The sequence below is a fragment of the Cryptomeria japonica genome, unplaced genomic scaffold (assembly GCF_030272615.1).
Source record: "Cryptomeria japonica unplaced genomic scaffold, Sugi_1.0 HiC_scaffold_165, whole genome shotgun sequence".
Classification (NCBI taxonomy): Eukaryota; Viridiplantae; Streptophyta; class Pinopsida; order Cupressales; family Cupressaceae; genus Cryptomeria; species Cryptomeria japonica.
The window spans coordinates 89,204-113,064 of NW_026728987.1; the positions used below are offsets into that span (position 1 = coordinate 89,204).

Consider the following 23,861-nt stretch of genomic DNA (forward strand, 5'->3'; position numbering starts at 1 on the left):
CGGTCTCTTTTGCAGCGTAGTGGTCTCACTTTTTTGGGGGGCTGTTTTGGGCACCTTGGCAAAAAGCATGCTGATGTGGCATCATATTTGATGATGTGGCCCTGAAACCTTAGTTATAAGCAAGGGACTTGCCAAGTAAGCTGCTGTAAAAAAATCAGAGTGATTTGAAATTTCCAAGTAAGATTTTGAGAAGCGCGAAGTTAGGGTGCACAACTAATGGATCCTTTCCCCTATATAGATTTTTCCTTAATCATAATTGACTTCAAGCAAACGTCATTACTCACGACAACAACAAAATTCAAAAAAAGAGGTCCATAGTAGAAAGAATTCTGAATCTCTTCAAATGCTAACAAAATGAATATTGAGCTACATATTCAATTGATTGGGATCCAATCGTTACATATATAGCTTCCTTGGCTTCAAAATCGCCACAAAATTTGAAAGAATAAAAGAATTTGAATTAATGAATTTGGTTAAAGTATTTGTCCTTTGAGCTCAGTTGGACGCCTGGCGACTGTAATCGTAAATCATATAATTTTTGTGCACCCATTCAAGTTTCTGCTGCTCACTTGACTCTAATGCCTCTGCAGCATACCATGAATTCACAGAGCAATTAGAGGAGGTAGAGCATGTCTCTGCTTTGAAATTTCCATAAGATGCCACAAATGGGGATTTGCTCCAATCGATCTTTACTGCACCGCCTCTGTTGCCCAATCGTCTGATTCTTCGGATATGCAACGCCCAGATCCTCACTGTTCTTGAACACTCTCACCGGAGTTCCATCCACAGAAAACCTGCACACTATCAGAAATGCACAATATAAGTACAACAATGATGTTAAAACTGGAGGGCTAGGCAAAAGAGGACATTCAGTAGCTGATTTGAAGTTGTAGGGAAAATACTAACTTACATAATTTGTTGGGGATTCCAGAGCAGAGAGTAACTGTGAAAGTCTGCAGTGGGGTCGAACCAGAGGTAGAATTGTTGCTCGCGGTTGCCTTCGCCTTGAGAGAAAATATTAGTGTGCATAATGTAGGGATCTCCAGACAGATTTCCCAGAAACTCAAAGTCTATTTCGTCGTGTGTATTCCCTTGTGAAGAGAGCTGCGACAGAACATCACCATTTTATTAGACCATGCTCAACTTCCCACAACAATACTAGTACTACCCAGTACTAATTTTAGGGCTACAAAATGAAATGGAGGGAGAGACTTACATAGTATGCAGTAACAGTACCAGCCGAGTTACCAGGAACCAGCTTGATTTGCATATCAATATTGCCAAAGAGATATTCATTCTTGGATTGGAACCCTGAACCTGTTTTCATACAGCAGAGGCAGGGGAGGAGATAAGCATCGGTTCAGCATACTATTAAAATCATATAAATGAAGTAGGCAAAAGAGATGAATATACCTGAGGACTGATCGAGAGTAAGCTGCAAACGTTGGCCATTGTCAAGTATCTTAGCACGATCATTTCCCCATGTGATGTCAAAGTATGGTTAGGGTTAGAATTATGTTTAATTTAAGGATCAGAATTGGGGATATAGTAAGGGTTAAGGTTAGAATTAGGATAAGGGTAAAGTTTAGGGTTAGAGGGTAAGAGTTGACTGGAGGGAAAGTCATGCGATGGATGACAAATTAAATAGGCACATCGAGATAAGAAATGTTGAAACACTAGAAAGGGCTTATAAGGGAAAAGTAGAGTTGCCTCAAACCAAGACAAGAAATTATAATATCCTGGATAAATTTGCATTCATTTGTATTTATATTTTTTATATTTTAAAATCGATTTGATTACATTAAATAAAAAATTATCATTAATAAATGCAATTTTAACATTATGTAATTTTGTACCCTCCAATTTATCATTGAAAGTATACATTGCTATCGGCGTAACCCTCGCACCTTGTTTTGGTGCAAGTGCTAGTGTTAGATTTTGTGTACCAATGTCTTTCTTTTTTCTAAAAGGAATGATTTAATAATGGATAAAATATTATATTATGTGAATGGGTGAGTATTACATACAATGCAATATTAATGTTAGAAATTTAAAAAAAGATTATTGTCAAATAAAAATTTTGCTATATAATTTGTATTAAATATATGATTGCGACGCGTACTTTTATCAGATAAATCTATGTTTGTGTGTAACAAATGCTATCCAAGACAATTTAATATATATCTCAAATTTGACTTGTTATCAGAGTTTCGAATTTCTTTTTTACTGTACACGGCTGCGTTAGTTTCCGTAAAATCTCGGGGAAGTCGGACTTGTTGAATTTTCTTGTCGTCCACGTCTGAGGTGTCATATTTTGGTCATTGAAGACACTCGTAATCATCATTCCATTAGAAAACAGAATTGCTTAATGACATTCGAATTTCCTGTTAGTGTTTTGTACGGGAGAGTCAATATTTACTCCAAACTGCCTGGAATGAATCTGCACCTTACACCTCTGTTAGTTTGAGCTCATTTAATGAACGCCAAAGGGAACTGGCTGTTAAATTTGTTCTTGATAATTTTATGCTACGGTGAAGAATACGAATATTGAAGAAGATTGCAGGTCTTAAATGTTTGACTTAATTCAGTTTCAGTTCTGTAATTTCTATATCCTAGTTATTATCAATTAATAAACTAAAGGGAACTCACAACACTTGCTGAAAGTTTATCAAATAGGATAGCAAGTTAAGTGCAATTAATTTTGGGAATTTCTATTGTTAAAAACATTTCAGTTGGAGTAGGAGTACATTTCAGATGGGTGACATCTTGGAAAAGATCCAATACTAAAATTTTATCTTAATGCAATAAGTGCTAAGTGTACCATTCATTCTCATGAGAGATGGGTTCTTGTGAACCACTACCCATGAAATATGGGTCAATGAGTTTGACTCGAAAAACTACACTTGAATTTTGATAAATATCTCAATTACACCAAAAACTACGACTTTATACTTTAATTGTGATTGTTGTTCTTTGCTAAGGATTGTTGCATTGTTTCAAGCATCTAGATAACTAATGCAACTAAATATTGATTACGTCAGAAATCCTTTAAATACTTTCAATGATAGTTGTATACATCATCGAGATAGTGAAAACTAGACTATAAACAATCCTCTAGGCTTTTAATAATCAAAGATCACCATAAAATTAATAGAAATTTTCAACAATAGGTTGTATAATCAAAGTAAAGGAAGTGTAAAAACTTAAAAAGTTTGCAAGATTTCTTGATTTATGAGAATGAATGGTTGACCTTCTAGACTAATTGATGCCTAATCTTGCAACATAGAGTCTACCCTAGGTGGATACCCTAATGATAGTGTAAGAAATTACTTTTCAAATGAAATTGATTTACTTGGCTTTACCTTACAAAGATCAAACTCGCAAATGCACCTTATCTTCATTAATGCAAATCTCTACTTAATAATCCCCGAATAATTTTAAAGATCCACATAATAGTTTGAATTTGGTGCAAGAGCACGTAAGTAGACAAGCAATCCACATTGACCAAAAACATTTTTTAATTTGTTGCGCTTAGTTTTGGTTTGTTTTGAATTGTCTTGGTATCTCTCCATGTTGATCTTTGCAAAGTTTCATTGTTGACTTTGGCCCATGAGAAGGATTGCAAGAGGTTATAGATTGGAGAAAAATATGAAGAAATCTCTATTCCTCTTGTTGAAGATTTTATTCACATTATCTAGACAAAGCTTACACAAAAGCTGGACTTTTGCACACAGAGATATCCATTCTTAGTAATTTGCAATGTTTTGCTAGCATTCCAACTCCTTATGTGTTTATGAGGAGATTTCTTAGGGTAGTTAGATCAGATAAAAATTAGGGGATGGTGTACTTCTTTCTCATGGAATTGTCCTTGATGGAGTACACTATGTTGAACTACCCACCTTCATTCTAGCAACTAAATTTGAACCATTGTAAATATCATAATGATCACCTTTGCAACCACACTTTGTAAAAAAGGCGCCACAAATTCACTTGCTCTAAGATAAGTCAAAATGTGATGTTATATACCATGTTAACTTTATTAAATTGACCATAAACTAAAGGAAACTACCAATGATCTTATTTAACTTTTTAATCTTAGGAGTATCCAACAACAAATGAGAAGAGAAATAAATGGCATAGGAAGAAAATATTCTTTGGCACACTTGAAATTACCATGTTAAAGAGAGAAGCATAGTTTACAATTTCAAAATAATAAAAAATAAAATTAGCCATCATCCAATTCTACAAGTAACTCAAGGAAGTGATTAAGAAAATTATATAACTAAATATCTCATTATACATTAGGGTTGAAGAATTTTGATCCTTTACTCACAATCAATCAAGAAAAGAACCATTCTAGTATTATGTAGTTAAGCAAGAACTTAAGCAAATAATCAAATTCTTTATATCTATTTTTCTCTGTCTCCCTATATCTCCCCCTTCCTCTATTTCTCTTGATCACACTGTCACATATGATCAATGCTTGATAAAATTGGGTGACTAATCTGTGAGTCAAAATTTGTTTCATAATTATTTCTAAGTTAAAATTTTATGCAACCCAAACATGATACATGACCTTTGTAAAGCACAGTATCCATGACCAATCTAAACACAAAATTGATATTGTATGTGGAATAAATTGGTGATGTCTAGATCACTAGGAAATATATCTGATTAAAGGAATATTTATATCTAACCTTGTTTATATGTATTGATAGATAAAGTGTTCTTGCAGGAATTTGGGACTTGCCTTGTAAACTTGATTGTTGATTTTGGAATTATGATTCTATTATCACCATGTGTAGAAGTATCATTGATTGATATTGTCTTGGAATGAGAGGGATTATAAAAGAAATAAATGAGAAATAAATCTAAGCATTCATGATTATGAAATAGAACCGAAATTACTGGACGGAATCAGGTGGGCACTCGTGTGCATTTGTTCATATAAGATTTTACATCCACATAATCTACCAAAGGTGTGAAGCCTTCTTTTATTCCATGTTGAAAGAAATAATACATTGAAATTGTGGGAAAGTTAAAAGAATGAAAGAGTGTGAATATTGTACAATTAAAGAGGAGGGAAAAATTTCCTGTTCGAAGGTAGAGTTGATTGACTCAGCGTTTGATGTCTAACGGGTGCATTCAGTAGGAAGGCCCAGTGGAAAACTTTTGGTGTCAGAACAGTAATCATATACCATATAGTTCTTGCGCACCCATTCAAGTTGCTGCTGCTCACCCGAATCCAATGCTGCTTGATTGTACCATGCATTTGCAGAGCAGTCAGAGGAAGAAGTACTGCACACCTGTGCATTAAAACTCTGGTATGAGGCGACGAAGAGGGCTTTGCTCCAGTCTATCTTCACAAGCCCACCTCTAGTTGCCCAATCGTCTGTGTTCCACAGACTCGAATATATTCTCATGCCTTGATTCTTTGGATACGCCACACCCACATTCTCGTTGTTCTTAAACACTCTCACGGGAGTTCCATCCAAAGAAAATCTGCTCAATACCATCACATCAAAATAATTTATGTTATTGAAACGGGCACGGTAATACTTCAGAGCCTTAGCCCGGAGGGATGTTAAGCACTTAAATTGAAGGGGTAAGGGTAAATTTAGCATTGCTTACAAAATTTGTAAATAACAATAATTCACAAAAATATTACATTGGATTTATCCATTCCAAATTATTTGTCAAATTAAGATTACAATTTATAAATTTTTTAAGTTAATGTAACCAAGAACTCTATTTTTGTTAGTTTTGTGTCCTCTCAATCGTCGAAAACTATAGAAGGGTTAAAATAGGAGCAATTAATTATTATTTTTTATCTAAGCAACTATAGAATGAGGGAAAGCTTCTAAATCAAGGAATGTATAGCCTTTTATTTAAAATAGAGGCAAAGTGGATAGATTTTCCACTGTGAAAGGGAATGAAATTGGGCTTTTAACACCCAAAGGAAAACCCCATTTCTAGAAATTGTAGTCTTCTTGCTTCTATGCTAAACCACATAGTGTAAACCTCCCCTTGTTTGATTGACAATCATAATGGAGTCAATATCTATCACATTGCAAATATATCTCTAAGTATGTGCTAAAAGTAGATTGGCTCAATGACAAGTTGGTGAATCAAATATTTTATAATCAAAATTTAATTCTCATCATTACAATGAAAAACATAATAGTATTTATAAGAAATGAACTAGTACACCAAGATTCAATGGAGCAAGGAGGAGCGAGGAGTGTTAGGGTTTCTAGAGGTGTAGGTTCTTCAGGGTACGATGTAGAGGATGGAGGTGAGGGCGACGATGAGGATGGTTAGGGGATTTAGGTGGCTAGTAGCTTGGTTTTTTCTTGGATAGTGGTTGTAGCTCTTTCAGTGCTCCTTGTTTGGTTTTCTGCTTGGAGAGACATTACGTCCCTTTCGCTTTCTGGGGTCTCGATATCTACTCATATCGTGCCTCCCTTATGCTTATTTCATGTTGGGTCATTGGTTAGGAAGTGGCCCCTAATAGATGATGGTTTTCTTCCCTATTGGATTGGGCCCTTGTTTTTCCTTTTCCTATAATCAGTGAATCTTTCTTGACAGTATGCAAGGAGAGTCGTTGGTGGGTGCAGGGTTTCTATTCATCTCTTTGCCTTGCTTCCTAAGTTTGGTGGGTGTCGAGAGTCTCTGGTGGTTGGGCCTACTTTGTAGGGTCTGTTTTTGGTGACAACCCTTCATTCTATGGTGTTTAATGTGTGCCCCTATGTGGTCTTCTCTTTGCTTTTGTTGATTGGGGATTTTAGATTCTATTCAGGGCTGAGTGTGCCTAATTTTCTCTCACTCATTGGTGGAGCAACTTCGTTTGGGGTTGGTTCTTGTTGGTGGGTTGCGTGCTGCATTGGGCTCCCCTGCTCAGTACTGATCGTATGGAGGTGGGATTTTGTGCTAGGATGGATGGTTTCCTGTGGTGTTGAGGTTCTCTGGAGTGGGGTAGCTTTTCCTTCCTCTCTCTAAGACTTCCTCTTGGGACTCCTCTCCTAGTTGGGAAGGGTAATTGACATGATGTTTACTCTACTTCTTTTAGTGTTCCTATGGAGATGGGCCTTGAAGGTGTTTTGTTATTTAAATATTATTTTGCTGATGGCTTTTTTTGGGGGTCGGATTTGGTATTTTTTGAGAATGATAGTGTTCTTCTTGGAGGCAATTCTTCCCATGTTGTGGCGGGTGGTTTCCAGAGGAGTGCTGAGGGTTGGTTACCCTATGGGAGTTTAACCAGAGAGGGCTCTATTTTTGTCATCCTCGCGATGGCACTAGACTCTTTCTTATTTCAGAAGATGTTATTTTTGACAATTTTTGCTTTTGTCTTCTACTACCCTCGTCATGTAGTGGGCATGTTTGGATCAATTAGCTTAGAACTTCTAGATTGGCGATTGAGTTGAGATCTTCTTGTCACTGGGTTGAAGGCTAGGGTCTCTACCCTATATTTTTTCTGTCTGGGGATTTGTCTGCCAATATTTTTGTTGACAGCTTGTCTATTGAGGTGACCCTTGATGTTTTGTTAGCAGGCTACTCATCATGAAAAAGGTTCTGGGGTGCCTTTCAAAACCCCTTGTGTTTGTTTGTGCTAGTCCATTCCATGATGTCTTTTCTTGTTACTGCTATAGAATGGCTAGGAGTTTCTATTTTTACTAGGTTCGTGGGTGTCTCCAGATCAATGTTCTCTAGTATCCCTAATCATAAAAGGTTGTAGAATGTCTTTCAAATTTGCTTTTGATTTTTTTATCCCTTGGCTAGTTTGCTCTTAGTTTAAGGGGGTTTTTCAAGAGGATGGTTTGGGGCACACTCCTAACCCCCTCCATTTTCATTAGGTGATTTCCTGTGTTTGGGACATTGTTTCCACTAGTTGGGGTTATGGTCAAAAGCCTCTTTTCGAAAAAGGTTTTGCCTCTTTTGTGTTTTTGCTTGGTGTGCATGTCTCATGTGCCCTACGTAGCACTTTTAGCATTTATGTAATGGTGCAGGCCTATCTTGCTTTTTATTAATCAAAACATAATAATATTTTTTAGATGTAGAGTTAGGTTTTTGGTAGAGACATCATTGTGAGAAATTAATAATAGGAATATAGTCATCGATAGAATGCACTTCATTTTAATGTAATCCATACAGAATAAAATTGAAGGAGAACATAAAATCAAAATTAAAGGGACCACAAAAGACAAAAGTATTAAAAAAATGATCTATTTCTCAAAATGCAACCCTAATGTACACATGTTATTATTTTCATAATATGATATTTTTTATTAATTTTTAAATATTATTTATTTTAATTGGTAAACTAAGAAGTTTAGCATTAAAGAAGCACATTATAAATTAAATTGAACAAACATTATAAAAGTTCCAAACTCAGCCCATGCCTAATTATTTTTTTGTTTTACCTATAATATAATTATAATTTTTGATAGCTTAATTTAATATTACTTATTTAAAAGACTAAATATTAATATAAATACTATACTATATCACTACATAAGGTAATCATTAAGAATAGCACAACTTTTATAAGGTTTATTATTCTAATTAAAATTTGATAGCCTCTTGAAGAATTTTAGATTTTCTTAAAAATATATTATTTGACATTGTTGATTATAGCTATCAAAACAACATTTGATTTAAGTATAGTTAAAAATATTATAGTGGAAAGAAAAATCTTCAAAGTATTATCGAAAATGGATTAAAACTATTACTGTTTTTCACTTAATTTTTTTGTTATTGTTATGTTTTATTTTGAATTCTACTTTTTTACCCTAGAGTATAATCTTGTATCCATCCACCCCCTCTCTCTTTATATAAATAATTTTTAATTAATAAAATACTTACAGTTAAATTCATAAAATAGACTAGAATTAAATTGCTGGTAAAATTTTTAGATACCAACTTGCCACCTCAGAAAGAAGGAAAATAACTTTTAGTGTATAACGAAAACCCCAAGCCCCTTCCCCACCCTAGAGGGAAAAGAAAAATAACTTTTAGTGTTGTAGGTATAACGAAAGCCCCATGCCCCTTCCCTTTCCCTTCTCAAATAGGAGCGTGTTGTTCAAAATAGACCTTTGACCAAATCAATTGCAACTTGTTTCTGATCGCTCAAATCTATTGCAAGTTGTTCTCCATTAATCAATTCTCGGTAATCATGAGACTACAACGTGCCATGGAGTTGTGTGTCTTTAACAACCTGAAATTTACATGAAGCAGCTAAAATACAGCTAGAAAACACTTTCTCTTACAATTATCATGGGATGTGAGCTCTGGTATCAAAACGTTGAAAAGATGAGGATAAAAGGGAGCTTCCAGACAAATGAGCCGGCCCCAGAAAAAAAATCCAGATTGTTATCCCTGTAAAGCCAAACCTTGCACGTACCCAAATAAACCCCAAGGCGTGACAACTCATTCATACTTTTGTACTATATATATACAAGCGATTGGTAGCTTTCAGCCATCACAAATCCACTATCTTCTTAACACCTTACCTAAATTCGACTTTCTCATTTCAACTCTGTTATCAATGGCCCTCCTCGTGCTTTTCCTCATATTTATGGTCTCAATCTCCCACCATGTTTCAGCAAATTTTTATAACGATTTTGATATCACATGGGGTAGTGATCGCGCTAATATACTCAACAAAGGGCAACAGTTGTAGCTTACTCTCGACCGATCCTCAGGTATAACGAAAAACCATATTTTTCTACTCATATCATCCTTTCCTTATTGTATATAATTCAAATTCTATGTCGAACCTTAATTTAGATGTTATATGATAGGCTCGGGATTTCAATCCAAGAAGGAATACCTGTTCGAAAACATCGATATGCAAATCAAGTTGGTTCCTGGTAACTCGGCAGGCACTATAACGACATACTATGTAAGTCCGCTTAATATATCATAGTATTCATATTAGTAATGACATAGGACATATTATCCTTCTTAGCTGAGCATGGCAGATAAATTCATGTGTTGAAATATTTGGTGCAGCTTTCGTCCCAAGGCAATAACCACGATGAAATTCACTTCGAGTTTTTGGGAAACCTGTCTGGAGATCCCTACGTTATGCACACAAATGTTTACTCTCAAGGCCAGGGCAATCGGGAACAACAATTTAACCTCTGGTTTGATCACACCGCCGATTTTCACACTTACTCTCTACTCTGGAATCCTCAACAAATTATTATGTATGTAATACAAGCATTACTCGTAATTTTATGGATATAATTATCTATAGTTCTAATATATCATGGTGGTCGTATTGTGCAGATTCTCCGTGGATGGAACACCGGTGAGAGTGTTCGAGAACAACAAGAAGTTGGGTGTTGCATATCCGAAGAATCAAGCAATGAGAATATATTCGAGCTCGTGGTACACAGACGATTGGGCAACCAGAGGCGGGGCAATGAAGACTGATTGGAGAAAAGCACCCTTCGATGCCTCTTTCCACAATTTTAATGCATAGGTGTGCACAAAGTCTTCTGTTTGCTCTGCAAATTCATGGTGGAGTCAGGCGGCCTTGGATTTCAGTCAGGAACAGAAACTGAAATGGGTGCTCAAGAATTACATGATTTATGATTACTGCTTGGACAGAAAAAGGTTTCTGTAGGGCCTTCCTGCAGAATGCACCATCCAGAGAGTTAATTGAACAAAAAAACTAAATAAAGTCTTAGTTGACAGAGCATAGCATTGAGATCTATCAAATATTCTTTAATTTTTCTATCATTGAATTCTATCAATTCGTTTGAGATTGCAATAACTAGACTGGGATATCACGAACTGCGATCACTTGAAATCAAATAAAACGTACCCACTTTGTGTAAGAATCCCATGTGTACTCATTACAAAGGAATGAATATTAAGGTTGCGACGTAGTTGTGATTGCTACTTAAAATTGTGTCGTCATCCCTATTTTTAGAGGAAGAGGTTACCTTTAAATTATAATTGGAAAAAAGTTGATAAAATGTCATTTTTATTTGTATATAAATGAGTGCGTGTAAAACAGTCACCAAAGTTGTTGGTTTGTGAGAGATTTAGGTTCGAATACCAATAGCTACTTTCCTCTAGGTTTATATAATAATTACATACGTTAATAATGATTCCAAAATTAAATATATATAATAATAACAGAAAGTTTATATCTTTAAATGACATGAAAGTGAATACATAAAAAATATATTATAGGAAATTTTCTTGATCTATTATATAAATATATTAAATAAATTTTTTGATCAGTTAAGGCAGTAAGATTTTAATGCTAGCCCCATTTCTAGGTGAGGTCACAAATGAGGGGCCTCAACCTTGACATTAACACGCCCACCTATGCCTTGGCCATCCATTTCTCCTCCTTGTTTCTCCTCCACCATCAACACTAGCCCTAGCTCTAGGTGGGGCCACAAATGAGGGGCCTCATCCTTGACATTAACACTTGATCGTCCACCTTTTCCCTAGCCGTCCATCTTTCCTCCTTGTCTCTCCTCCATCAATAGAATTGGCCCAAGCTCTAAGTGAGGCCACAAATGAGAGGCCTCATCCCTAACATTAACACTGACCGTCCATCTTTGCCCTAGCCATCCATTTCTCTGCCTTGTCTCTTCTCCACCACCAACACACACCTCCTCCTACACATCTACATTTGGCATTAATGGCTAGCTGATATACCTCCACATCCTCCATCTTGTTTCATGTCTACCTTAATTCTCCTATCACTAGCAAGACATCCACATTGATAGCCCATCAAAGGCATAAGTTGCACCATTAATAATGCAACCACTTAACCATCATACTATAGGATGGACCGCGAATGCTAATACATAAATTATTAGTATAATATTTATCTAATCAAATATGAAAAAAAGGGAGAATTCATATCTACAAGTGGTATTAAACTAGCAATTGCACCCTAGTGTGCAATGGGTACATCAAAAAGGTGTGGAAAGCTAATCATAAATTTTTTGGTCTATGTTTTGCATACTAAGATGGGAAGCATCTCAAAAGAGAGAGAGAGAGAGAGAGAGAGAGAGAGAGAGAGAGAGAGAGAGAGAGAGAGAGAGAGAGAGAGAGAGAGAGAGAGAGAGAGAGAGAGAGAGAGAGAGAGAGAGAGAGAGAGAGAGAGAGAGAGAGAGAGAGAGAGAGAGAGGTAAGGAGATAGAGATTGGGGATATAGATAGAGAGGGAGATAGAGATAAAGATAGGGGATAAAGAGAAAGAGGAGACATGGATATAGACAGATGGAAGAGATTGATATATAAATAGGGGTTTAGTGAGGGAGATGTAGAAAGATAAAGATAGGGACAGTAAGTGATATATATATAGAGAAATATAAGGGTATAGATAATGATATGGAGATAGGGGGAGAGATTAAAGAAGAAAAATGGAGAGACGGAGATAGAAGGGAAAATATATATAGATATAGAGATCTAGGAAGAGGGAGAGGGAGAGAGAGAGGGAGAGAGAGAGGGAGGGAGATGGATTTATAGATAGAGGGAGACATGTCTAGAGATAGAGGAGGGAATAGGAAGATAGAGGTAGCGATGAAGAGGGACATAAATAAATAGAGAGATAGAGAGGGTTGGAGAGATAAAGATAGATACAGGAAGATAGATTGGGTGAGATAAAGAGATATAGAGGAAGAGGGAGAGGTAGAGATATATATATAGATATGTCTATGATGAGATTGAGTGATTTAGAGGTCAAGATATAGGGAGATATAGAGGGGGGAAGGAAAGACAAAGAGACAAATAGAGAGACAAACAAATAGAGTGGGGAGATGGAGAGGGAGATGGAGATAAGGAAGCAAAAATAGGGAGTGCTCATGCATATGTGTGGGTGAGAGAGAGATATTGAGATAGAGATAGGAAGGAATAAATAGGGGGTATGTGTGTAAGAGTGTGCGAGAGAGATATGGAGATAGGGATATAGAGATCCAATGATGATTGAAACAAAATTTATAAATTACGAAATGTGGCTCGGAGAGGGAGAGACATTTAGCTAGAGAGAGATGGATAGATAATGCGATAGAGATAGAAGAAGACATGGACAAAGAAATAAGGAGATATAGAAGTAGAGAGGAAAGAGATGTAGATATAGAAGTCTAGGAAGAGGAGAGAGAAAAAGAGAAATAATGGGAGATAGAGAGAATGAGAGAGGAAAAGGGAGAGGCAGAGATAAATGGGAGGGTACAAAGAGAGATATATGGGAAGAGAAAAGTAGAGAGACAAAGAGATAGTTAGGGGATAGAGAGGGAGAGAAGAAGGGAGATGTGCGGAGAAATATAGCGATAAAGAAAGAGTGATAAGTAGAAGAGGGAGATAGAAGAGGTGGGAGAGAGGAAGAGAGATGGGTAGAGGAGAGCGAGAGGGAGAGAGAGATAGACGAAGGAGGGAGGGGGTGAGAAATGGGAAAGGAAGAGGGGGAGAGATGTAGATAGAGGATAATATATAGAGAAAGAGAGGGATAGGAAAAATATAAAGAGTAGTGAATGATATGGATAGTGAATATATAGAGTAGTGAGAGGGAGATAGAGAGAAATTGAGATATATAGATATAGAGTATGAGAGATGGACATAGAAATGGAGTAATGATAGAGGAAGAAAGGGAGGGAGAGAGATGAAGAGATGGAGAAATAGATATGGGTTTAGGGAGGGCGTAAGGAAGGGAGATATGGAGATAGATAAGAGATACATGGATATGGACATGCAAAAGAGGCAGAGAGAAGAGGAGAGAGAGAGGGAAGTGGGAGAGAGATGGGTAGAGAGAGAGAGATAGAGAAAGAAAAGGGGGAGAGAGGTAGAGAGAGAGAGAGTGAGAGAGAGAGGAATAGATGAAAAGATATAGATAGAGGGAAATGCATAGAGATAGAGAAGGATATAAAATGAGATAGTGAGATAGAGGTACAAAAGGATATAGATAGAAAGATATAGAGATGAGTGAGGGGAAGATAGATAGAATTAGCGATATAGAGATATAGAGATATAGAGTTTGAGAGATGGAGGGAAAAATAGAGTGATTGAGAGAGGAGGAGAGGGAGGGGGAGAGAGGAAAGGGGGAGAGAGGGAGAGATAGTTGAATAGATAGAATGGTAGAAATGACCCATAAAATGCCTATAAATTTATGTTTGTAGTCACAAGATTTATAGTTTGGAACTAAACTTGAATTATAGACATGTAGTTATTGATTGGATATATAGATAAAAAGGGAGAGGGAGAGATGGGAAGATAGAGATAGAGGGGGCAAGAATGAGAAATAAAGGAGGTGCATTAAATTTTGAAAATATAATCAAAAATTGAAATGCAAGAAAGAGCCTAAGTAAGTCCAACAATTGGAGAGTGAATTATCCAAATTATTATTAAAATAGAGTGTACACATCCTTAAAAGTAATAAGAAAATATTATATAATATATTAATATTACTATTATTCTATAAAATATGTAGATATTATATATATTATATTATATTTATGTTTAATTTTAATATCATTATTTAATAAAATATTATGTAATAATATTTTAAAGTAATGGCATGTATTATATTTCATATAATATGTAATAATGAACATAATTTTATTATATATTTCATTAGATTTAATAATATATTTAAAAATAAATATATGTTTGCAGCCCTTAGCATCACAGTTTCCATATATATTTAATAATATATTTCATTAGATTTATATATGTTTGCGGCTCTTTCTTAGCATCATGGTTTCCATCTTATTGTGGTTTCTGCTTCAAATGCCCTTGACCAATAGTGGGTTTGCATGGTTTTGACCTTTTGTGCCCTAGAGAGGCCATGGTTTTGCTCGTGGAGGTGGGGGGTTCCTCTCTATGCCCTTTCCCTGAGTTGGGATCTCTCTGTCAAATCTTTCGATGCTGATTGTGGGCATGACTTTCATGGTTCATTTTTGGACTATCTTGTCCATCCTTGGAGGCAGGCCTGGAATTTGACAGGCTATATGGCCGTTTTTGCACTTTTAGACCGTATATTACAACTAATAAAATTAGTGGACCGTAAGTATCGACATGCTATTTTTTCCACAAACCGTATATATGACACATAAAATTATTAATAAGCCGTAAAATATTATAATAGGTAATATATATTGATATATATTATTTTACAATGTTTATTATAAATATATGAATTTATTTAGAATATTTTAAAATGGTATGATTAAGATATAATTATTTCTAATTTTATATTATTTTTATATGAATTTTTAGTATGTTTTTCTTATATAAATTTAGAAACTTTGTCAATTTAGTTTTTAATATTTTTTAAAGATTGTCTTAAATATCAATATAGAAACTTCTAACAATTGAAATGATAAGATATAATCATTTCTAATTTTTTTAAATATTGTAATAAAAAAATCTAAAATGGTTTCTATTTTTATAATACAAGACTTTTGGGTTGAATTTAGAAACTTACAAGTAAATTTAAAATTTTTTAAGTGCATTACTAATTTATCATTGTTTTTCAAAGTTTTACTTTTTTTTATGGAATTATTTCTTTTCACCTCAATTGAATTTTATTGGAACTTCAATTCTATGAAGCTTAAAGAATTTATATTAAACTATTCACAAATTAAAAAAAAATTGACACTTAACATTTTTTAAAAAACGTAAAATGAAAGGCATTAAAATTACTAAACCGTCATAAAAAAGTATATGACAGGTAGGGGTGGCCGTCAAATTCCAGGCCTGCTTGGAGGTATATTTTGGAGGCTATGACCCCATTCTTCCTATCTTTTGTGTTTACCCTATCTTTTGTGGTATTCAATTTTAGAGGCTGGTTAGGAGATATTTCCCCCCTGTTTTTCTTTGTTTATTTTATTCGGGTGGTGTTGTCTCTATTTTTGTGAAAGGGTTTTTGTGTTTTCTCTTTTGGCTGAAAAATGTGGCCATTTTTAGTCTTGGCCTAGTTTTAGTTTTTCAATTTTTTGTTAGTGGTGAATATGGGGGAGTGAGATTCTTTGGCTCTTCTTTTAGCAACTTTCTCACGAACGAAATGATAATCAATCTCAATGTGCTTAGTCCGTGCATGAAAGACTGAATTAGCCGTGAGGTACGTAGCACCAAGATTGTCACACCATAGAATAGGGGGAGTAGGGGGAGAATATCCAAGTTCAGAGAGGAGGGATTGAATCCAAATTAGCTCAGCAGTGGCTATGGCAGCTCGTCTACATTCAGCTTCAGTACTAGACCTTGAGACAGTCTTTTGTTTTCGAGCACTCCATGAAATCAGATTTGGGCCAACGAAGATGCAGTAACCGCTAGTAGAACGACGGTCATCGGGGCAGCCAGCCCAATCTGAGTCAGAAAAGGCATTAAGAGTGAGAGGGCTAGACTTGCTGAGTTGCAGTCCATAAGAGAGAGTTTCCTTTAGGTACCGCAGGATACGCTTGACAGCATTCCAATGATCATCAGTGGGCTGTTGCATAAATTGGCATACCTTATTGACAGCGAAGGCAATATCTGGTCTCGTAAGGGTGAGATACTGAAGAGCACCAACAACACTCCTGTATAGAGTTGGATCGCTGAAGGCAGAGCCGATGAATTTAGACAACTTTTCTTAGCTGCAAATAGGAGTGCGAACCGGTTTTGCACCGTCCATCTTTGTCTTCTTGAGAAGATCAAGTGTATACTTCCGTTGAGATAAGAGATGTGAAGACAGAAAATACTTTACGTATTCTACTATATTCAGAACATTGGGTCAAGAGGTTTTAAATAACCATCGTTACAAAGAATAGAAACAGATGAGAATAGAATGCAGAAAATAGAAACAGCTCAAAGAGAACAGAGCGATCTGCAGAAAATGGAAACAGCTCCGGAGAATCAGGGATTTCTGTGATCAGCGCTGGATGTTTCCATATTAATAATGAGTAAAGCGTAGAATGATGGCTGATGAAGATCCCTGGGATAGATATAAATAGGTATGAAGCAGTCTCAGCTAAGGAAAAGAGGAAAGAAGGGAAAGTAACAGGAAAGTTGATGGGTCGGAGAACGCCTGTGTATTATAATAGTGACGGTAGATTTGGTGTTAACAAAAAGAAACGAAGATTGCATGTGGCAGATTGGCACTTGAAGGTCCAGCTAGAAGAGCGTGTTCCGCGTACAGCTGGCCAGGCTGTGAGCATTATAAAATAGTTTGTTTCTTGCAGTTTTTGAGGCTACTAAAAACTGGAGCCCTCATCGTCTCAGCACTTTCTACAAAGCTGGATCGTCAAAATATCATCTCACTTAGGCAGGTAACAATTGATAGTGGAAGCAACCATTCCATGGACGGGTCTAATGGTTTGAAACCATTTGTAAGCTAATAAAAACATCCTATAGTAAAGAAGTTAAAACATGTCCAGGAGAGAATGCAAAATGTTGATGTAATCGAGATTAAGATTTTTTAAATTGAAGTAATTATAGTTTACTGTGAGATGTATTATGATGTTAATTTTGAATGAAAAAAATGATTTCAGATGTTTTTAAGGTTTAGATATTAATATAAAGAGTTTCAATGTCAATTGATTGTGATCATATTCTTGAAAATTTAGTATGAGAAGTGAGAAATTTGGATCAAATATGGTTTTATAGAAGTGATAGTAGTGTATACATGACCTAGTATAGTATGGTAAAACGTTATAAAAATTGATCAATTTTGTTTTATAATTGAAGACATAAAACAAATCTAGAGATGACTACAAATTTAGGTCAAATAGTGCACTTTTTGAAGTCAATTGAACATTGATACCATATATCCATGACATCAACACAAAGTGGCATGAAATAAGACGTCTTTTAGTGCACGATATGCACTTTTATCTACTATAATATTTGATATAATAGCTGTAAATTTTGATCAAATTTATAGAATAATAATTTATTTATCGGGAAAGAGAGAAATATTTACATCATAGGTGAAACATTCCATAACAACAACAATATTATTTATCCATCATAAATATTGGAGCTATGTACACTTATACCCCTATTTAAGTAGATCATGTTTATTTTAATTCTATTATTAGCTCCACCTCTAAATTAACTAGGTTTGCTATTTGTTAATCGATTGCATATATTTAATGAGTTTATAATGAAAATCTATTAATTTTATTTAAATTTTTTTAACCTTATATTTTTAACATGACAAAGAATTTTCCCTTAAGGTTTCTTCCCCTTCATTAGGGTTTCAAGGTTAATGTTTCTAATTACTTACCTTGCATACAAGATTTTTTTATATTTTTATGTTTCTCATGTATGATCATTCATTTCTTTACTTCTTTTAGGGTTTTTTCTTATCATTACCTAATCTTAGATGTTTCACACCCTATCCACCTTTTCTTTGGTTTTTTACATTAGGTTTCATATATTTGATTGTTGAATAATTTATTTATTCTTTATTAGTCCTAGGTCATTCTTATATCACTATTTTGATCCTTTCTAGGGCCTTTTGTCGAACACGCGATAGGATTGAGGGGGGCAAGGTGAATTGATCTGGAACTTCAACAACAACTATTAATCAAATTATTCAACAACACTTTAACCATTATCACATCAAGCATAAACACATAACAAATGAAAACCAAATTTACATGGAAAACCCAAACAGGGAAAAACCACGGAGAATATAACTCACAATATGGATAACAATGTTTACAATGTTTTAGGCTTGAAACCAAGGAGTACCAACACCTGAAGGACTTGCATAATGAAGGTGCACTACCTTAGGCAAGATACAAGAAGGACTTGTACAACTGAAGAACACTTCTTCAAGACAAAATACAAACTGCTACCAAAGGACCCACTATCAATCAACAACGAATGAAATAGCTGAACTAAAATTGAGAAGGATTCTCCTGATCATGAAATTGTTCTTGGACAATATTCTAGTGATCAATAACATGGAAAACATATGTAATAATCTTCACTGTCACAACATTATGTCTTGTAGAATATATGAAGTTCAAATCTCTTCTCAAATTGACTTTCTCATCACCACAAACTCAAATCTGTTTGTAAATCATTCACATACAATTATCACACAATTCACTTCTCATCCACACTTAGTTTATCCATCTACACATCTTAAATATGAGATGCAACATTGAAATCCGAATTAAGGCTCAACCAAAATAGAATAAGAAATATTACACAAAATAAGCCACCCTTACCTAAAATACTTAGATTGGTCCATTCTAAGAGAAAGAGGGAACCAGAACATATTATAATTTAGCATTCCATGAATGATTTGACAATCCACAAATGCTCACACATACTCCAAAGGACATTAAAAATGATAATATGTAGACATAATCAATTAGTCGGCCACATAACCAATTCCAATGCAAAATACTCCATGCAAATATCCACACACCAAGGTGAGACCCAAGTAAACATCTCAAGGCATCTTCCAACACATAGCCAGAACAAAGGAACATGATGTAATAAACTACAATGTAATTAACAACATATTTAGAGGGCACCAAATGCATTCCAAACCACCCTAAATACAGGATGATAAAACCAACACCAAAAGAGTATTCAAACCAACATCCATCCAGATAACTAAGATCTGACAAAGCATATCCAAACAAATATCCATTCGGATAACCAAGTTTGACATCAGCGACAACCATACAAGCTCATGCTAACAAAAATCTCTAACACCTTTGTTACTTTAGTTTGTATCACACCTAGCCTTTATTGTGCATCATTGATACATCCCTTGATGCATGGATTCTCATATACCATTATCCTTACCCTCCATCTATGCATATATTATTGATTATGATGTCTCTATATAATTGTAGCATCCAATCCTTCCATCATTGAATCTTTTATTTCATTTTTTGGCCCATCAATGCATTTGTCTTTTCCATGGAGGTGGCGTTTCATCAACTATGTGATTTTTCCTGTTCAATAAATATTGTTATTTCAGCTATATACTGATCTTAACCTACAAGTTTGTAGGTTAATATTTCATGACCAATCGAAGAAAACCATTATCAAGATTCGTTGGTGTACCTAGGCCTTATCATAAGAGGCAATTAAGGTATTCTTCTATAAATGTGTTATGTTTATGTTTATGTTGATTAATTTATTAATTTAATATTATTAAGTTGTGGTTTGATTTATCTTTCTTAAGCATTAAATAATGAATTTAAACTTAAAGAGGGCATTTTTTCGGTCTTTTAATATCAATTTTCTTGTTGTCTAGGTAAAATTAAAACTCTAAAGTAATGACTTGTGAGTTTGGTCCATGCTAGAATTCTTAAAATGTGTTTTAAAATAATTATTCATCTATCCAATATCATTTCCACATTTAAAAGGTCAACCCTATGGGCACAAATTTAAACCTTGCATTTTCAAAATTTAAAATCAAATTCAACCTACTCTTCCATATTCTTATCTTGAATAGATACATGTTTGGATGATAACTTAGAATACTTTGTTCTGAGACACATTTGTATTGTGTTTTATCCTTTAGTCATGTTTCTAAGTTTGGGCTAGGCGAACATGTCCCCTTCCAACATAATGACAACATTTCCAATGTACTTAAAAGTAATATTAATCTTCAGAAATTTAAAAAAGAAAAAAGTAGATATGGATCATTTGGGTGACTTATAAACTAGAAATACAAATTGTGTAGCATTAAATTCACACAAATAGGAAGAACTTGTGACTAGAGAATAGGCCTAAACTTGCACATTGAACCTAGGACAAAGTATGTCTTAACATAGAGTCCAAGGAAATTCATAAATAGAGAGGTACCATTCACATTTGTTATAATTTATACTTTTATTTCTATGATTTTGCACACTCCCTCCTTTTACCTTTTGCATTTTTTTATATATTTACATCATTGTTCCTTTTCCCACACGTTACATGATACATTACCTTATCATCCTCCTAGAGTTACCAGTTTTAAGTTGAGGCAAATTTTCCTCCCTATTGCCCTTTCTTCTGATATAATACACTTATCTTAATACATGGTCGAAACAAATACTTGCTCTTGTAATCAAATGATTCATCTCATTAGTGAATCATTAGATATATTTTATTTGATACTATGAATTTGAACTACGTGCGTATATTACTTCTTTTAAGCATTTGGCCAGTGTCTTCATGAAATATATTAATCATAATTCAGCCGAAGACATATGATCTTGAACCTAAGAAATAAAAATAAATAAAAATGAGAACTAATTATACATTACATGTCATGATTTCAAGGACTATTTACTAACACGAGTTATGATTCATGTACAATAATGTACTTCAAGGTATGTTTATGGAGGCTTTAATACCAATCTTTAAGGACCAAGTCTACAATATACCACATCAATCATAATCATATACTACTATATACAAACATGACCACCATTTATTTGAGACTCCTCTTTTTGATTGGATTAAATGTATTTATATCTCTTTCCCCTTTTTCCACAAGTTAATATTATGTTTGAATTTAACATAGGAGTGACGAGGATGCAATTTATGATATTCATGCCAGTCACAATGTAACTTCCTATATATCATGAATGTTACATTATCTTCATCTTTATAGTACCCAAAATAAATAAGGTCATAGAGGGAAAAATTTATTTCAAAGCATGCTTGCTTTCTAATGTAGTCAAAGATAATATCTAGTTAAGGACTAGATCCAACCATATAGTGAAATGAAATAACTCACAATTATAGGAGATTTATTGAGAACTTTCTTTAAAACCACCTCATTAGCAATAATGGAAAGTCTTGTCTAAAAGGTACATTAATGATTAGAACCAAAGACTTAAACAATACCTGATCAAACCAAAACAATAAAAAAAAATCCTTCATTACATTACGTGTTTCAACGTATCTTGCACCAAGTGAATTTGTGGTCCATTTTTTCATAAGTGTGATTGCAAAGGCGACCTCCCTTATTTTCGCGACAAGTGATTTCTTGCTAACATATTCCCATCAAGTTCGATTGATCATGCACTTGCATAGGTGACCCATTGTAATGCTTGCAATACTTCCAATATAGTGCCTCCCTTATTTTCATGAGGAATAATTTCTTGCTAACATATTCCCATCAAGTTCAATTGATCATTCACTTGCATAGTTGTATTCATTATAACATACACTTATTACTTTTTTCGAGCATTTAGCTATTGTCTTCATGAAATATAATAATCATAATTGAGTGTAACATATATGATCTTGAACCCATGAAATGAAAACAATTAAAATGGGAACTAATTGTAGATCACATATCACAATTTCAAACATTATTTACTAACATGAGTTATACTTCATGTACAATAATGAACTTAAAGATATGTTAATGGAGGCTTTAATACAAATCTTTAAGGACTAAATCTATAATATACCTCATTATTTATTTTTATAATTATATACTACTATATACAATCATGACTATCATTTATTAGAGACTCCACTTTTAAATTGGATTTAATCTGTTAATATCACTTTCCCCTTTTTCCACAAGTTAATATTGTGATTGAATTTAAAAATAGGGGCAATGAGGATGTAATTGATGATATTCATGATGATCACAATGTATGTTCCAAACCAAAGGATATTAGATAACTCCACGTGTATACTATTGAAAAACTTTTAGAATTTCACTTTATTAATTTACCACCAATTAAACTTATGAATAACTCTAAGCTTTTTCAATACACTTTACTAATACCTTTGTTCTTATCATCACACATATTTAACTTTTCCATATAAGTGGATTTTGAATTCACATATATATTTTAAGATATTAGGTAAAGTAGAGATAAAACTGAGCATAGTAATGAGTCTAACAATCACATAGTTTGATTAAGTTAATTTGCTGATAGGCAATCCCCTGTGGGGGTGCCCCGCCACCGGAATGGTCTCACGCCAGGAACCGCCTTCCTGAAAACATTTTTTTGAGCATGGTTTGTTGTTTAATGGTGGTTGTTTCTGATGTAGGGTTAACCGGGAGAAGATGCAGATCACCGGGCAAGACTTGCGATACGCGTGGCTAGGGTTTCTCCTCTAACGAGTGGGAGGGATTTCTCGTGTAACGCGTTGGTAAATGGTTAACATTGTGCTAGAAATTGCTCTGCATGCCCACGTGCCTCCTGCGCCCTACACGTTTCCATCATGGCGTCCAACCTTGCTAGCGACCACCATCGCCCCTGCAAATCGTTCACGATAGCCATATTTTTGCCTTTTATTGGGGTTAGTATTGAAGGAAAGATGTGCTTGCAAATTGTTGCAAGTGAGTGTGACAGTAAACCCATTATCCATGTTTACCATTTTCTTTTTGATTCAGTTGGATTTAAACTAAGAAATTTGACTAGTGGGTATGTTTCCGAAATTAATTTAGAGACAGTCTTATCAACTCATGTGTTGGGTTCAGCTTTACTGGTTTTGTAAAAGCTTGTTCATGGGCTTCCCGAATCTTGTAGAGTTTGGGGGCATTTTTAGAGTAGCTAATATTCATTGCGTGTCAAATCACAGTTAAATTCATTGCTTTCATTCGATTTTAGAGTAAAATCGCTATTGCTTATTATGATCGTTAAGAAAATCCTTATTTTCTCACATAAGAGGATTTACATAACTCTTCTCAAATATCCTTTTGCTCTTTTATCTGTGAAGATCATGAAACATAATTTAATTAGATCACACACATTTCCATGTCATGTTTGTACTCCCACATTTTACATAGACGTCTACTAGAACCGCTCCCACCATTGCTTTGATAAAAAATTCCCGTCTAATATATACTTGATGAATGTCCAAACCCTTTTCCAAGGTTTCCTTTCGGATTCAAGCATCAGACCCTGGTAGAGAATCCGACTTTAC

At 34.7% G+C, this 23,861-nt stretch overlaps 2 protein-coding genes and 1 pseudogene across 2 annotated transcripts; 1 reads left to right on the plus strand and 2 right to left on the minus strand.

The window, feature by feature from the left end:
- Nucleotides 1–495: 495 nt before the first annotated feature.
- On the minus strand, nt 496–1,495 carry LOC131867189 (xyloglucan endotransglucosylase/hydrolase 2-like; the record flags this gene model as incomplete). Its single annotated transcript, XM_059215494.1, has 5 exons — nt 496–584; nt 694–794; nt 911–1,104; nt 1,217–1,317; nt 1,414–1,495. Coding segments are annotated over 5 exons (567 nt in total), but the record flags the coding sequence as incomplete, so codon positions are not given.
- A 3,637-nt stretch (nt 1,496–5,132) lies between these two features.
- On the minus strand, nt 5,133–5,624 carry LOC131867190 (xyloglucan endotransglucosylase protein 1-like). The gene has a single exon (XM_059215495.1). It carries the CDS (start codon nt 5,622–5,624, stop codon nt 5,133–5,135), a length of 492 nt encoding a protein of 163 aa, XP_059071478.1.
- A 3,871-nt stretch (nt 5,625–9,495) lies between these two features.
- Nucleotides 9,496–10,877, plus strand: LOC131867203 (xyloglucan endotransglucosylase protein 1-like; annotated as a pseudogene).
- The last annotated feature ends 12,984 nt before the right edge of the window (nt 10,878–23,861 follow it).